The sequence below is a fragment of the Alexandromys fortis genome, unplaced genomic scaffold, assembly GCF_014885135.2.
Source record: "Alexandromys fortis isolate MF-2015 unplaced genomic scaffold, M_Fortis_MF-2015_v1.1 scaffold_39, whole genome shotgun sequence".
In the NCBI taxonomy this organism is placed as follows: Eukaryota; Metazoa; Chordata; class Mammalia; order Rodentia; family Cricetidae; genus Alexandromys; species Alexandromys fortis.
Window position 1 is genome coordinate 8812277 of NW_026067918.1, and position 13577 is coordinate 8825853.

General features: G+C 54.5%; 1 protein-coding gene across 3 annotated transcripts in view; it reads left to right on the forward strand.

Moving 5' to 3' along the window:
• Unk (unk zinc finger) overlaps positions 1-13161 on the forward strand; it is a 31085-nt gene extending 17924 nt beyond the window's left edge. Inside the window, exons 3-16 of one of the 3 annotated variants that reach the window (XM_050140297.1) lie at positions 833-1009; positions 1155-1285; positions 1847-1982; positions 2485-2602; positions 3443-3527; positions 4753-4856; positions 5229-5429; positions 6082-6147; positions 6559-6733; positions 7634-7735; positions 7842-8030; positions 10156-10337; positions 10913-11170; positions 11769-13161. In XM_050140297.1, the coding sequence (XP_049996254.1) occupies positions 833-1009; positions 1155-1285; positions 1847-1982; positions 2485-2602; positions 3443-3527; positions 4753-4856; positions 5229-5429; positions 6082-6147; positions 6559-6733; positions 7634-7735; positions 7842-8030; positions 10156-10337; positions 10913-11170; positions 11769-11924 (2080 nt within the window). In that variant the 3' untranslated portion in view covers positions 11925-13161. Of the gene's footprint in view, positions 1-832; positions 1010-1154; positions 1286-1846; positions 1983-2484; positions 2603-3442; positions 3528-4752; positions 4896-5228; positions 5430-6081; positions 6148-6558; positions 6734-7633; positions 7736-7841; positions 8031-10155; positions 10338-10912; positions 11171-11768 lie in introns of all 3 variants that reach the window. The other 2 variants (XM_050140296.1, XM_050140298.1) reach the window with 2 other exon arrangements.
• The last annotated feature ends 416 nt before the right edge of the window (positions 13162-13577 follow it).

Consider the following 13577-nt stretch of genomic DNA (forward strand, 5'->3'; position numbering starts at 1 on the left):
CGAAACCCTGGGTGGCCTGGAACTCACTCTGTAGACCAGGCTCTCAAATTCACAGAGACAACTGCCTTTGCCTCCCAGGGGCTGGATTTAAAGGCGTGTACCATGCCTTGCAGTGGTGGCGCACTCCTTTAACCCCAGCACTTGGGAGGCAGAGACAGGCAGATCTGTATGAGTTCGAGGCCAGCCTGGTCTGCAGAGCAAGTTCCAAGACAGGCCCCAATGCTACATTGAAACCCAGTCTCAAAACCAAAAAAAAAAAAAAAAGAGAGAGACATGTGCCATGACAGCCAGCTTATTTGCTAACTTTAAATGTCTGTTGAGGAATTGAGTCTATCACTGGTAGCAAGTGAGGTGGCAAAGCCTGAGACATTACTCAGAGGGACCGTCGAGGCCTTGTTGCTATTGTTTTAACCTCAGAAAAGTGCTGGGAAGCGCTTCTGGGTTCTGTACTACAGCATTCTGAGCTTTTTCTACAGTAGCCGACCTTTTTCACAGAGGTCAAGACTGGCTGATCTCCTCTCAAGCCTGTTAAAGCTTGTAGGGCACGTGTGCAAGTTTCGAGGGGTTGATTTTTGGAAGCCCCTGAGTTGGGTAGCATTTATTATTCAAACATCTGTTCATCCAGAAGTGTGTCCCCTGAAGCAGCTATAGGCAGCTGCCTGGGGTACCAAACCCTTCACATCCCAGCCTTTGCGCGCAGAGCCATCCTGGCCACAGACTTCATCATTGTCTTCCCCAGTCTTCCTTCACTGCACTCTCTGGATCGTGGTGGCGGCCCTTCCGCAGTGGCCTCGGGAGGCGGAGGTGACTGACTTCCCCTGCTGTGTTCCAGGTGCCCATTCCTGCACAGGACCACAGGGGACACCGAGCGCAGGTACCACCTTCGTTACTATAAAACTGGAATCTGCATCCATGAAACAGACTCAAAAGGCAACTGCACCAAAAATGGCCTGCACTGTGCTTTTGCTCACGGCCCACATGACCTCCGCTCCCCTGTTTATGATATCAGGTAGGCCGAGGCTGGGCCGAGGGGAGGGGCAGGCAAGGAGATCAGCCACTGTTGCTGCTGACTTCAACGAGACAAGAGATTGATGACACTGTTTCCCATTCTCTCATTCCCCTTCCCACCTCTCCGTCCTTTCCTTTTCTCTCAGGGAGCTCCAAGCCATGGAGGCCTTACAGAATGGCCAGACTACAGTAGAGGGCAGCATAGAAGGCCAGTCAGCTGGGGCTGCAAGTCATGCCATGATAGAAAAAATCCTCAGTGAGGAACCTCGGTGGCAAGGTATAGGCAGCCTCAGGTGGCGATTGCACTCCCCTCTCCATAGCTACCCAGTGGCTTGGCTTGAAACTACCACTTCTGTTAGGAGAACTCTAGCCCTTTCATCCCATCTGGAAACTTTAAGTATTTATGTGTATAAGTGTTTGTCTGGCCGTATCTCTGTGCACTGTGTGCATGCTTTATGGATGGTTGTGACCCGACTCACTGAACGGAACCCAGTCCTACAAGAACAAGTGCTCTTAACCACTGAGCCATTTCTTTAGCTCACCTCGCCCCTTCATCCCATGTTAAACTTATATTCAAAAGGCACTATAAGGGAGTTTCCAGACAGACGGGATTCCCAAGATTCCCTTGGCTTTCACATATACACCCTCATCCATGCTTTTTCCCTCCTGTTGCCTACCTGGCCTATAAAGACGTGGCCCCGTTCATGTCTTGCATGAGAACCCCAGCTCAGGGGACCCTTCTTCCCAGTAGCTGTCCCCTGTGCTCTACTCTGCTGTTGTTGGGGGCTCTGACTCCATTCCCTGACCCCTGCCCTCTGCCCTCTGTCCTTCTGTGCAGAGACTGCTTATGTCCTGGGGAACTATAAGACAGAGCCATGCAAGAAGCCTCCACGACTGTGTCGCCAGGGCTATGCCTGTCCCTACTACCACAACAGCAAGGACCGGCGGCGGAGTCCCCGGAAGCACAAATACAGGTTCTTTGGCCCCAAAAGGTTGCCATGGGAGGGGGAGAGGCGAGGAAGGGTTTGTGACCGACACCACTGCCTCCATGGTTCTCAGGGCGGTGGGAGGGCAAGCCCTGGGGGTTACAGGGCCCAGTTAGAAAGGAGGGGGCTGTGGAAGAGACTGGTGGGAGCCCTGACCCGTTCTTGCATGAGGCCCATCCATTTCTGAGTCTTTAGGGTGTGTGCCCGTGTGGGACATGTGTGTGGCTGTGGCCTGACTCCTTGGGCTGTCAGAGGTTCAGTGCCTGGCTGAAGGGTGCAAAACTGTGTCTTCCTTGGTGATATGGCCAGGGCCAGAGGAACAGCCTGGCCCTAGTGAGACCCTTCCTATGTAGCTGGTCTTCCCCATTTCTACACCTGGACTTGTGAGACAGGAGACCAGAGAGGGCCCTGTCCAAGGACCCAGGTGGCATTGTTCTGGTCCCATTCTCGTCCTCTCTTGCCCCTGTCTGATCCCTTCTCATTGGACCAGGTCATCTCCATGCCCAAACGTCAAACACGGGGACGAGTGGGGAGACCCTGGCAAGTGTGAGAATGGGGATGCCTGCCAGTATTGCCACACCCGCACAGAGCAGCAGTTCCACCCAGAGGTAGGTTGTGGGGAGGGGCAGGAGTGACTTACCATCTCCACTTTGGAGCATTAGGAGATAGGCTAGAATGGGGGCAGGGAGTGGCGCTATTCCAGGAGAGGGCTTTGTGGGTAGTGTCTCAGCGTGTAGCCGCTTTGTTTCTAAGCCTGCCCTCCCTCTGCTTCCAGTTCGATTCCTAGCCCACCCAGCCGAGAAGGCACGGATAGGACCTAGTAGTCTGGCCGTTCCGGACTTTACACTACTTGTGGTATTTACACCTTGCGGAGCATGGCAGATCAGAGCCCAAGGGACAGGGACAGCAGCCTCCCTGGTGTACTTCTCCCTCCATAGTGGGGTCTGTGGAAGCCAGGGCACAGCGATGCAAAGACAGCCTTATGTGGCTGTAGACATCACAGGCAGCAGTTAAACCCAGTAGAGATCACAAGTCCAGGTTCCCTGAGGGGCATTTTGAAGGTGACTCTGTGCTTTTTGGGATCTTGGCTCAGTATAAGGAGGCATATTCATGGGTGTCACCCCAGTTTCCTTGTGATGGACCTTTGACTCCAGGAGGAGGGTGTTGATTGATGGTATAGGCTGCCCCGAGAGTTGAGCAGGTTGATCAGGAGAAGCTTGGTGGGCGGTGCGTGCCTGCCACCCCAGCACGAGACAGTGAGGCAGGAGAGTTAGGAGCCAAAGGCAAGCATAGGCTGTCTATCAATATCCTGTCCCTAGAAAAAGACGCTGGTAAAGACATAGGGAACTAGGAAGGGAAAAAGTGGAGAGGAATTCCAGGCTAGCCCTACCTCGATGAAAGTGTCTAACTGTGGTTGAACTTGTCCTGTTTCTGCCCTCCCCCTCCAGATCTACAAATCCACTAAGTGCAACGATATGCAGCAGTCGGGTAGCTGTCCCCGAGGACCTTTCTGCGCCTTTGCCCACATAGAACGTATGTACGACGTTCGCATGGTTGGGGCAGCTCCTTGTCTTCCTGTTCTCCCCTAACCTCTGCTGAGGCTCAGGCCTGGGGGCATCCCCACTGGAAGTTACAGTCACCTGGCCACTCTGGAACTGACCTTGTCGCCCTGGTACAGCCTCCAGGAGCCTGAGATAGACTCAGAGGTCCATGCCCTATTGGGCATTGAGTCCCAGGCAACACTGAGGCACCAAATGTTAAAAGCAACTTGATTGATCCCAGCCAGCTACCCCATGTCACCCATGAGCATGAAGCTCTTCCCTGCTGAGCCCTGCTTGGTTCACTGGAGCAGAGCCTTCTGCCAGAGTATAAGGTAGCTTCCGTAGGTCACTAAAGTTTTGCGTAACGTGCTAAAGAGAGAGAGATGGATAGGTTAAATTAATTTCAATGTTTTTACTAAGTCCAATGTAAAATGATAGCATAGCTGGGTGTGGTGGTGCACACCTTTAATACCAAGCCCTGGGAGCAGACTCAAGGCCAGTGCGGTCTACAATAGTGAGTTCCAGGGCTATGTACAAAGACCCTGCCTCAAAATAAATACATAAACTATTTTATAAGTAACTAACTTAAGAAGTATCAAGCTGTTTACCGTGTTTGTGCCGAGTCTTAGAGAACCTCTAATCATTGTAACCTCTGCATCCGTTTCAGGTTAAGTCGGCTCATTAAGTGCTCAGTAGCGTCAGGTGGCTTGTGCTGCAGCGTGAAACAGCCCCACGCTCTGTTCCCGTGGGGGCTGGGTTGTTGCCTGTCTCCCTGCAGATCAGGGCTCTGCTTCCCCTCACTCTTTCTAGGCTCAGCTCTGTCTCAGAGATGAGAGAATAAGAGAGAACTCTAGGAGGGGAAACATGGAGGGCACAGGGAGCTGGAGCTGTAGGCACTGAGACTGCCCAGTTGCCACAGAGAAGGGATTAATAGTTTGGGCTATACAAAATGGGGTTGGAATGAGCTCTTCTGTCTCCTATCTCTGTTATCTTGGGAGACTTGGCTGACCTTTCTGAACCTCCATTTCCTTTTCTGTGTAATGAAGCCCATCATGTGACTTCAGTAACTTTCAGTTAACTGTAGAAGGTGCAGTGGAAACGGTAACTTAATTCCCCGTGGTGGCAGGGATATGTATGGCCTCCTTTAGAAGATATGCAGATATAATTTACAGAGACAGACCTCACTTCGCGCCTGCTGACCCCACTCTCTCTTGCAGCGCCACCCTTAAATGATGACATGCAGCCTTCCTCAGCTGTATCCAGCCCCACCCAGCCGGGTCCTGTTTTGTACATGCCATCTGCTGCCGGAGACTCGGTCCCTGTGAGCCCCTCCAGCCCGCATGCCCCTGACCTCAGCGCCGTACGTGCCTGTCTTGGGGAGTGGGTGGGCACCTTGCCTGCCCAGGAGCAAGCTCCTGCCTCTCCTCTGCCCCAGGAGCTTGAGGCCCTGGTATTTGTTCTGGAGCTGAGGGCAGGGAGGTGGGGATGCATCCTTAGAGCCAGTAGTGATCAGCCTGGGCAGGGCTGGGATAAGCCTGTCACTACTGTCTGTCAAATCCCTTATGAGACTTAGGGGTCCCTGAGTGCTTATTGTTGCTCATTGACCACAGCCCTTTGAAGCAGGACTGGAGGGTGGCCATTCCCCTGTCCACACTGTACCCATTGCCCACCGCCCACCTGTCCCCTTCTGCAGCTCCTCTGTAGGAACAGTGGCTTGGGCAGCCCATCTCACCTCTGCAGCTCCCCACCAGGCCCTAGCAGGAAGACTTCAAACCTGGAGGGCCTGGTCTTCCCTGGGGAGTCCAGCCTTGCCCCTGGCAGCTATAAGAAAGCTCCTGGCTTTGAGAGGGAGGACCAGATGGGAGCAGAGTACCTGAAGAATCTCAAGTGCCAGGTAAAGGGTGCAGGGGCAGCAGAGGACACTGAGATTGGCCTTTTGCATGGGGCAGAGCAGCTTAGAGGTGAGGCCTGGCTCACTGGGGGGAAGGACACTAAGAGCTAGAACCGAGTCCATTTTGAGCGTCTTTAGGATTGGGCAGAGAGTGGTATCACCCCGCTTCACTGCTGAGGAGGCTGCACAGACCCCTCACACCCCTGAGCTGTTTCTCCTGTTTCCTTTATAAACCTATATTCACTCTGCAAAAGGCCACACAGCTTCCCCAGAGCCATTGAGTCAGTCAGTAGGTAAAAGATGTCCCCTTTCTCTCCCAAACTGTGATGTCTAATGAAATGACAGGGCCTGGGGGACCAGAAGAGAGGACTTCCTAATAGCAGGAGACAAACCTGGGTTTGTCCAGAGTTTAGTCACCTAGGAGGACAGAAGCCTGCCCTGTTCAGGGTAGGAGGGGACGGGGAGAGGATATAGAAGTGGAGAGAGAGAAACCTGGGAAGAGGAAGCGGGTTGTGTGTGGCAGGTGACAGCTGCTCTCACTCCTTGCCCTTCCCGTATCTGCAGCCTCAGTGGACCTAGCAGGGCCAGGTGGACACTAGGTTTGGATCTGCCCAGTACCACAATCACTTCCTGCTCCCTCATTTTTCTCTCTTAGGCTAAACTGAAACCCCATTCGCTAGAGCCCAGGAGTCAAGAGCAGCCTCTGCTTCAACCTAAACAGGTACAGAGCTCCTGGCTCCCATCTCTGCTCCTGGTATCGCTGGATAGGACAGGCCCAGAGCCCCAGCAGGTTTCACCAAGTAGGGTACCAATTCCTCCACAAACTAAGGAAGGACTCAGGCGGGCCCAGCCCCAAGTCCAGAGAGGGCGGGGGGTCAGGCCCCGGGCTCATCTCCTCCTAGACTTACCATTCACCAGGAATGATTAGGGAACATCCCAGTGTCAGCCCTGCAAGGGTAAGTAGCTAATGGGTTGTGTTTTACTGTCCCCTTTCTGCCACTCAGCAAGGTGGGCCTGGGACTGCCAGCCAGGCCTGTAAGGTACTGGCTGCTCTAGTCAACCTGCCTTGTGCTTGTTCTGCCACAGCTTCTGATGGCAAGCGCCCCATTGCCTCTCCTCACTCTCGTTGCAGGACGTGCTGGGCATCCTCCCTGTGGGCAGCCCCCTGACCTCAAGCATCTCTTCCAGTATTACCTCCAGCTTGGCAGCCACTCCCCCCAGCCCTGCAGGCACCAGCAGCGCCCCTGGCATGAATGCAAATGCTCTGCCCTTCTATCCCACCAGCGACACGGTAGAGTCGGTCATAGGTAACTAGGCAGGGTTTGTTTGCAAGCCTAGGCCTGGATCTGGAGTCAGAGACACAAGGTGTCTGAAGTGAGACCTGGTTGAGCACCGCAGACTTTAGACACGGGGCGAGTCAGCATAGACACTCTGGGTCCTCTGAGTTCAACATGGAGGCCAAGACTAGGCCATGGAGCCTTTCATGAAAGTCACGCCACGCAGCCCTAGGTGGTTCACTAGGCCTCCTTGGGAAGTGTCTTGCACATCTGTCCTCAGAGTGCTGGCAGTTAGACACTGGTGCTGTGGACTGGGTGTGCCCAGGTGCAGCTTGAGTACTTAGCATGGGTAAGGTGCTGGGTTTGGTCCTCAGCAGCAAGAGGAAGAAGTCAGGCCCCTTTCCATTATTACTTATGTTGCCCACTTTGTGCCAGGCCCCGTGCCAACCCCTGGGGAATCAGGTGGTAGTATGCTGCTCCTGCCTTCTAGGAGAGAAACTGTACCTCCTGCCAGGCCAGTTCAGCAGGGAGGCACCGGCGTTTGTCAGGCAGCTCAAAGGCCCAGAGCTGCTGACTCTCAGTAACTCAGGGTGAAACACCAGGAGGCTACACCACACACCTCTGTCAGTTGAAGCTGCAGCCTTGAAGTCAATCATTTTTTTCTTCTTGAGATGAGATTTTGCTATACATAGCCCAGGCTGGTCTTGAACTCTTGGTCCTCCTGCCTCAGCTTTCTGAAGGCAGGGATTACTGACATGCCACACCACAACACACTGGATTGGGCCTTGATTCCTCTTGGAGTATGAAAGAAGGCTTCATAAAGTGCTGAGCAGAGAAACAGCAAAGGCAGTAAATGAGGTGCTCAGGATCAGGAAGCCTGGAGCCAAGGGCATGTTTCTTGGGAGCCCACACTCCGTTCTCTATCCCTAGAGTCTGCCTTGGATGACCTGGACCTAAACGAGTTTGGAGTAGCAGCCCTGGAGAAGACTTTCGATAGCAGCACAGTGCCCCACCCCAGCAGCAGCACCATCGGTACTGGGCAGGGGTGGGCCGGGAAGGCCTGGGGGGCTTGGGACTTCACTTGTACCCACATGGTTTGCCTGGTCCTCACGCAGTCCACCCTTTGGGTCTCTTACAGGTGGCAGTCTGGTGCAGAGTTCTGCACCTGTGAACATCCCCGGCTCCTTAGGCAGCTCAGCCTCCTTCCACTCTGCTTCTCCGTCCCCTCCCGTCAGCCTCTCCTCACATTTCCTGCAACAACCCCAGAGCCACTTGAGTCAGTCAGAAAACACATTTTTGGGGACCTCAGCATCACATGGATCTTTAGGTAAGAAAGGGACTGGATAAGAACCTTGTGCCTTGTAGCAAATTCCCTTGTCTGCTTCTTGTGACACTTCAGTCCAGCTGTAGGGGAGAGCTAGGGCTTCAGCCTAGACATGTTCTCTGATACCTACACGGTTGGACAAGTGGTCGGAAGCCACACTGCTGCCTCAGCTTCCTGTGCTGCGGAATGTGTGTAGTGGTTATGAAGAGGAAGGATCATGCCCAGGCATCTAAGGTGAAGGCCTGGTCTTCAGTGCAGTTTTCCCTGATCATACTAGTGTGGCGTAGTGAGCTCAGGCCTAGCATGGCCCAGACTCTGGGTCTGATCCCCAGGATCACACACAACCATTGTATCCATTCACCCAGACCTAGCAGCTGGTCACATCATCAAAGATCACCAAAGAGCAAAGGGAACAGTTAGACAGGCCCACCCAGTCTCAAGTGTTCCCCTCCTGGCAGGGAGCGGCATCAGGGACCCATATCTAGCCCAGGCTGCTCTTTGCCCCGCCCAGCCTTAGAACAGAGGGGATCTGTGTGATCTCCAGGTTCAGCAGTGAGACTTGCAGTAGGGAACCTTCAGGCTGGGCCACCACACCCAAGCACCTTGGCTCCTGGAGTGGAGGCTGTGGGAGAATGTTCCCTGAGGTATTTGGTACATACACAGCATTCAACAGAGGCCCCTGCCTCTCATCAACAGCTCCCTGGCCCTCACCCTCACTCCTCAGCTATTCAGAGAGCTCCTAGGATGCTGGACCTCCAGTCAGAGAGGGAACTTAGAGCCTCTGAAGTTCTGCTCAGCGTAGGGACTTCCTCCCTTCCGCCAGGATTTTAGAGTACCTTCTCAGCTTGGAGGCGGCTTCTGTGCTGAGGTTGGATCCAGTTAAATGCTGATGCTGTCTTTCTGACTCCCATACTCTGAAGATACCTCACCTGAGCTCTACCTACTGGCTCTACATGACCCCTGCAGGTGACCCTCTTGCACTGCTACATAGATACAAGTGCCACCTAACAGCCTCTGTCAGCAGCGCTGGAAACAGAAGCACACTGGCTCCCAGTCAGGGGATCTGATGTACGGGGTGCTCTCTCTGTAGAACCAGCTCTGCTACCAGAATGAATAACACCTGCACGGGGAGGGCAGAGGCGCAGGTGAACAGAGCCTGGTGCCAGACCAGTTTGTCTCTCCTGGCAGGATGGGTTCAGACAATGCACACTGCAAGTCTGTCACAGGACAAAGTGCTCTCTCTCTCTTGGCTTTTTGAGACAGGGTTTCTCTATGTAGCTCTGTAGCCCTGGCTGTCCTGGAACTCAGAGATCCACCTGCTCTGCCTCTCAATTGCTGGAATTAAAGGCGTGTGCCAGCAACGCCTGGCACTCTCTTTTAAAAACGAGGTCTTATTATGTAACCTAGGCTAGCCTCAAACTCAGAAATCAGCCATGAAGTATGCACCATCACACCTGGTCCAGTGTCTTCTCTCTTTCCCCCATGTGCTGGTATTTCTCAGAGGGGGGAAATGTCTGAAACCTGGATCATTTAGTGGGAAAGGGAGCAGACCCGAAGTCACTGGAATCGTGTGTGTGGGTAGAAGGAAGCCAGAACAGTGTACAGTGTCAGCAGGCAGCCTGTAGACGGCAGGCTTCTGGAGTCAGATGCTCAGGCTCTCCTGCTCTCCTGTTCCCTTAGTGGTTCTTGCTAGCACATTCTTTGTCCTGCCTGCAAAACAAGAAGCCCCAAGCTTCCCTTGGCCCCTCCTGCTCCAGCCTGCTCATCACGGTGCTGGCTGGTGGCTCTGGCCTATCTGGTCTTGTCAGTCAGGACCCTGCTCCACCTCCCAGTAGGGTAAAGGAGCTATGCAAGAGCTGCACAGCTAAGATGCCTTCATAGACTGCCCTCCACCTGTGCAATAGAAGATGTCTTCACAGACTGCCCTCCACACAGCCCTAAGCCCCTGAGATTCACGTGTACTGGCAGACAACACTGAAGTTTAGACCTGACCTAGCCAGTGATCCCTTCACGTTCTCTTCTTACATACTCACCCGGTGTTCAGCCAGCCCCTGGCAGCCCAGGAGGGGCTGGCCAGGGCCTGGGCCTAAGCCCTCCACAGCTGATGTTCCTCCCCTCCCTGGGGCAGGTCTGAACGGGATGAACAGCAGCATCTGGGAGCATTTTGCCTCTGGAAGCTTCTCCCCAGGCACTTCCCCTGCCTTCCTATCAGGGCCAGGGGCTGCTGAGCTGGCCCGGCTTCGGCAAGAGCTAGATGAAGCTAACGGCACCATCAAGCAGTGGGAGGAGTCCTGGAAGCAGGCCAAGCAGGTACTGGGCCCCACGCCCACCTGCAGTACCCAGTGCCTGGTGGCATCAAGCCCAAGCCCTTCCTACACAGCAGGCATTCGGGTGGGGGAAGCAGGGGCCTAAAGAACAGAACAAAAATGTGTTTGCCCTCCCCCACACTGGTCTTGCCGGTCAGAATGTTACAGTGGCTGGCACCACAGGCCTGGGACTCCATATGGGAATTGTTTTTAGAGTGGCCCCAGGACCTCCTGCCTGTCTCTGCTTCTAGATTCTGAGCTAGGCCATCTGTCCAGCTGCTACCAGCTGCCTGGGGTGCAGGCTAGGATGTGAGCCCTGTCTTGTGTCCCTGTCATGCTGAGCCCGTCCCCTTCCCTGCATACAAAGGGAAGGTCTGCTGAGGTCCTGAAACCTTTCTTCTCTGCAGGCCGCAGCAGCCTTCTCTCTGCCCCCTCCCCAGACAGCAGGCCCAGCTTCCTAGCAGGCCCCATAGCCAGAGTGGCCCACACTGGCTCCTGGAGATGCTCTCTGGGAGGGGGAGGGCAGGGGACCAAGGAGAGGGGGCCCTCGTGATCAGACACTGCATATTGGGCCCGCAGGCTTGTGATGCCTGGAAGAAGGAAGCAGAGGAGGCCGGTGAGCGAGCCAGTGCAGCCGGAGCAGAGTGTGAGCTGGCCCGCGAGCAGCGAGATGCACTGGAGCTGCGGGTGAAGAAGCTGCAGGAGGAGCTGGAGCGGCTACACACTGGGCCAGAAGCGCAGGCCCTGCCGGCTGCCCCCGACCTGGAGGCGCTCTCGCTCTCCACCCTGTACTCCCTCCAGAAGCAGCTACGGGTCCACCTGGAACAAGTGGATAAGGTCAGCAGCCCCGAGGGTCAGGAGTATGGGGTGGGACCTTCCCGAAAGCCTGATGCTAGGCTGATAATGATGGAAGTCTGTTGGAAGATGAGAGAATGCCCTTGTGGAGAGCAAGGAAGTAGTGGCAGGGGACAGTGTCCCCTCCCTGTACCGTTAACCTAGGCCTTGTCATGTGCCTTGCCCACAGTGCGTTCTCTGGTTGTCCATACTCCAGAGTGGTCAGGCCACAGGTGCCTGCTGGTCCCTAGGGGTAGCCTGCTTGCTGGAAGCAGAAGGTTTTTGAGAGTTTTTCAGTAGTCAGTCCCATGGCATGCCCCCTGAGTCTCACTGGTCTTTCTTGGGTGCCTAGGGTAAGATCACAGGTGACAAGAGGCATTAACCTCTGTGCCAGCAAAAGCCCTGACTGCTGGGAGCTACCATTCAGCTGCCCTTGCACCTGGCCGTCAGAGCTGGGACAGCAGGTGGAGCTGGGAGCTGAGCTGCTCTCACCTGCCCGTAGGATCCTCCTCCTGAGGATGTGAACAGAGTCAAGAGAGCTGCTTGCTCAACTCGGGCCAAGCAGGTGACAGAGACCTCTCCATTCTCGCCTTCCCTGCAGGCCGTGTTCCACATGCAGTCGGTGAAATGCCTTAAGTGTCAGGAGCAGACCCGGGCAGTGCTACCGTGCCAACATGCTGTGCTGTGTGAGCTCTGTGCCGAGGGCAGTGAGTGCCCTGTCTGCCAGCCTAGCCGAGCCCATGCCCTCCAGTCGTGACCCTGCAGACCTGGCCCAGCTGGGCCCAGACCTTTTCTCCTAGGACTTTTTAAAGTATATATATGTATGTATGTATGTATGTACGTATGTATGTATATGTATATGATTATGTACATGTATACATTTCTGTGTGCGGGTGTGTGGTGCCAGCGTGTGCACAGTGTCTGTGTGTGTATCTGGACATAGATAAAGACACACACTTTAAAACAGACTTACCAAGCACTTTTTAAAGAAAGACTATTTTGCAGTCCCCTCCTGTCCATTCCCCATCCTTCCTGCTCAGAGACAAAGTCCCCTCTTTTCCCACTGGCCTTTTGACAGTGAATATGTTTTTGTCTCTTTTTTTATGTAAGAACTAACTATTTTTAACTTCTTCCTGGGGCCAGAGCAGGGAAGGATGGGAAGCTGGGAGGGCAGGCTCCATTCACCCTGCATTCCAGGCCAGGGTCTGTCACAGTGTGGACTCAAGTCCCCAGCTCCCAGCTGTGAGGGCTCAGGGGAGACCTGAGACTTTTAAGCCAGCCTAGCTCCTGGTTTTACCAAATATGTCTTTAACCCCGGGGACAGCCACGGAGCTGGCAGGCCAAAGCTGCAGGCTAGTTCCATTCCCATACCTGGGCCCTTGGAGCTCCTCAAGGGTCAAGGCCTAGCTCTATCTGTCCCTCAGGATCTTCAAGCCTGGTCTTCTCCTTGATCATTTCTTCTGCGATCTCCAGGACAGCCTCTTTGGCCCCACAGTCACCTGACAGATTGGCACTGCCCTCACCTGTCCCTGCCTCCCTCCCTCTGGCACAAGGCTGTATAGGGCCGGTGGCTCCCTCCCTCTGGCAGCTAGCAGGGCGATTGTTGGGAGGATTGCAGTCTGAGGACCTCCTGGGAGGCGTTGTATGCATTCCTTGGTGCTCTTTGAGTGCGGCTGACGTACTGCCGTTGTGGGCAGACGCCTGTGTGCATGTGTGTGCGTGCCTGTCCGATGTATATTGTGTTTAGCTTCAATTTTAAAAACTGTTCTGTACAGAGATGCAGTGGATGGGAAAGCAGAGTGGGCAGAGGGAGGCAGCCCTGCTCCCAGCACTGGGTGTCCAGTGGGCTAGAGAGGGCTAAGAACATCTGCCCCAGCCCAGGCCCCTCCCTTGGGCTCAGCACGAAAGGGCTTTCAAAGAATTAAGTGAAAACTTTCTCCTTTTTTACAAAAATGCAAAAATCAACAAACTTGGAAATAAACCATGAACTTGCAGTGCCGTGTTTGTGGGGAACGGGTCCGCAGAGGATGCCATCCAGACTTCCCTAGAGTCTGTCCTAGTGGAGACTGTCAGCCTTAGCCCGACCTCCCAGACTGTGTGCCTCCTGTCCGGGGTCCTATGGTGCACTATTGATGGTCTCCGAAAAGTGACGGGCAGGAAGGAGGAGTGTGTCACCAAGGCCCCCTGCCTCCCTTTCCCTCGCACTGAGGAAGTACCCTGCCTTAGATAAACCCTTTTACTCTGTTTCCCACACCCAAGCCAGGTGTTCTGCCTGACCTCAGCTAGCCTTGCCACCTCCCATTTGTGTGCAGACTGAGTTTATCAGGGTCAAGTTTGACGACCCCCCAGACCTGAAGCTCTGACTGCCAGCATTCAGGAGACCCTCCACACACAGCCTGCTGTCCAGAGC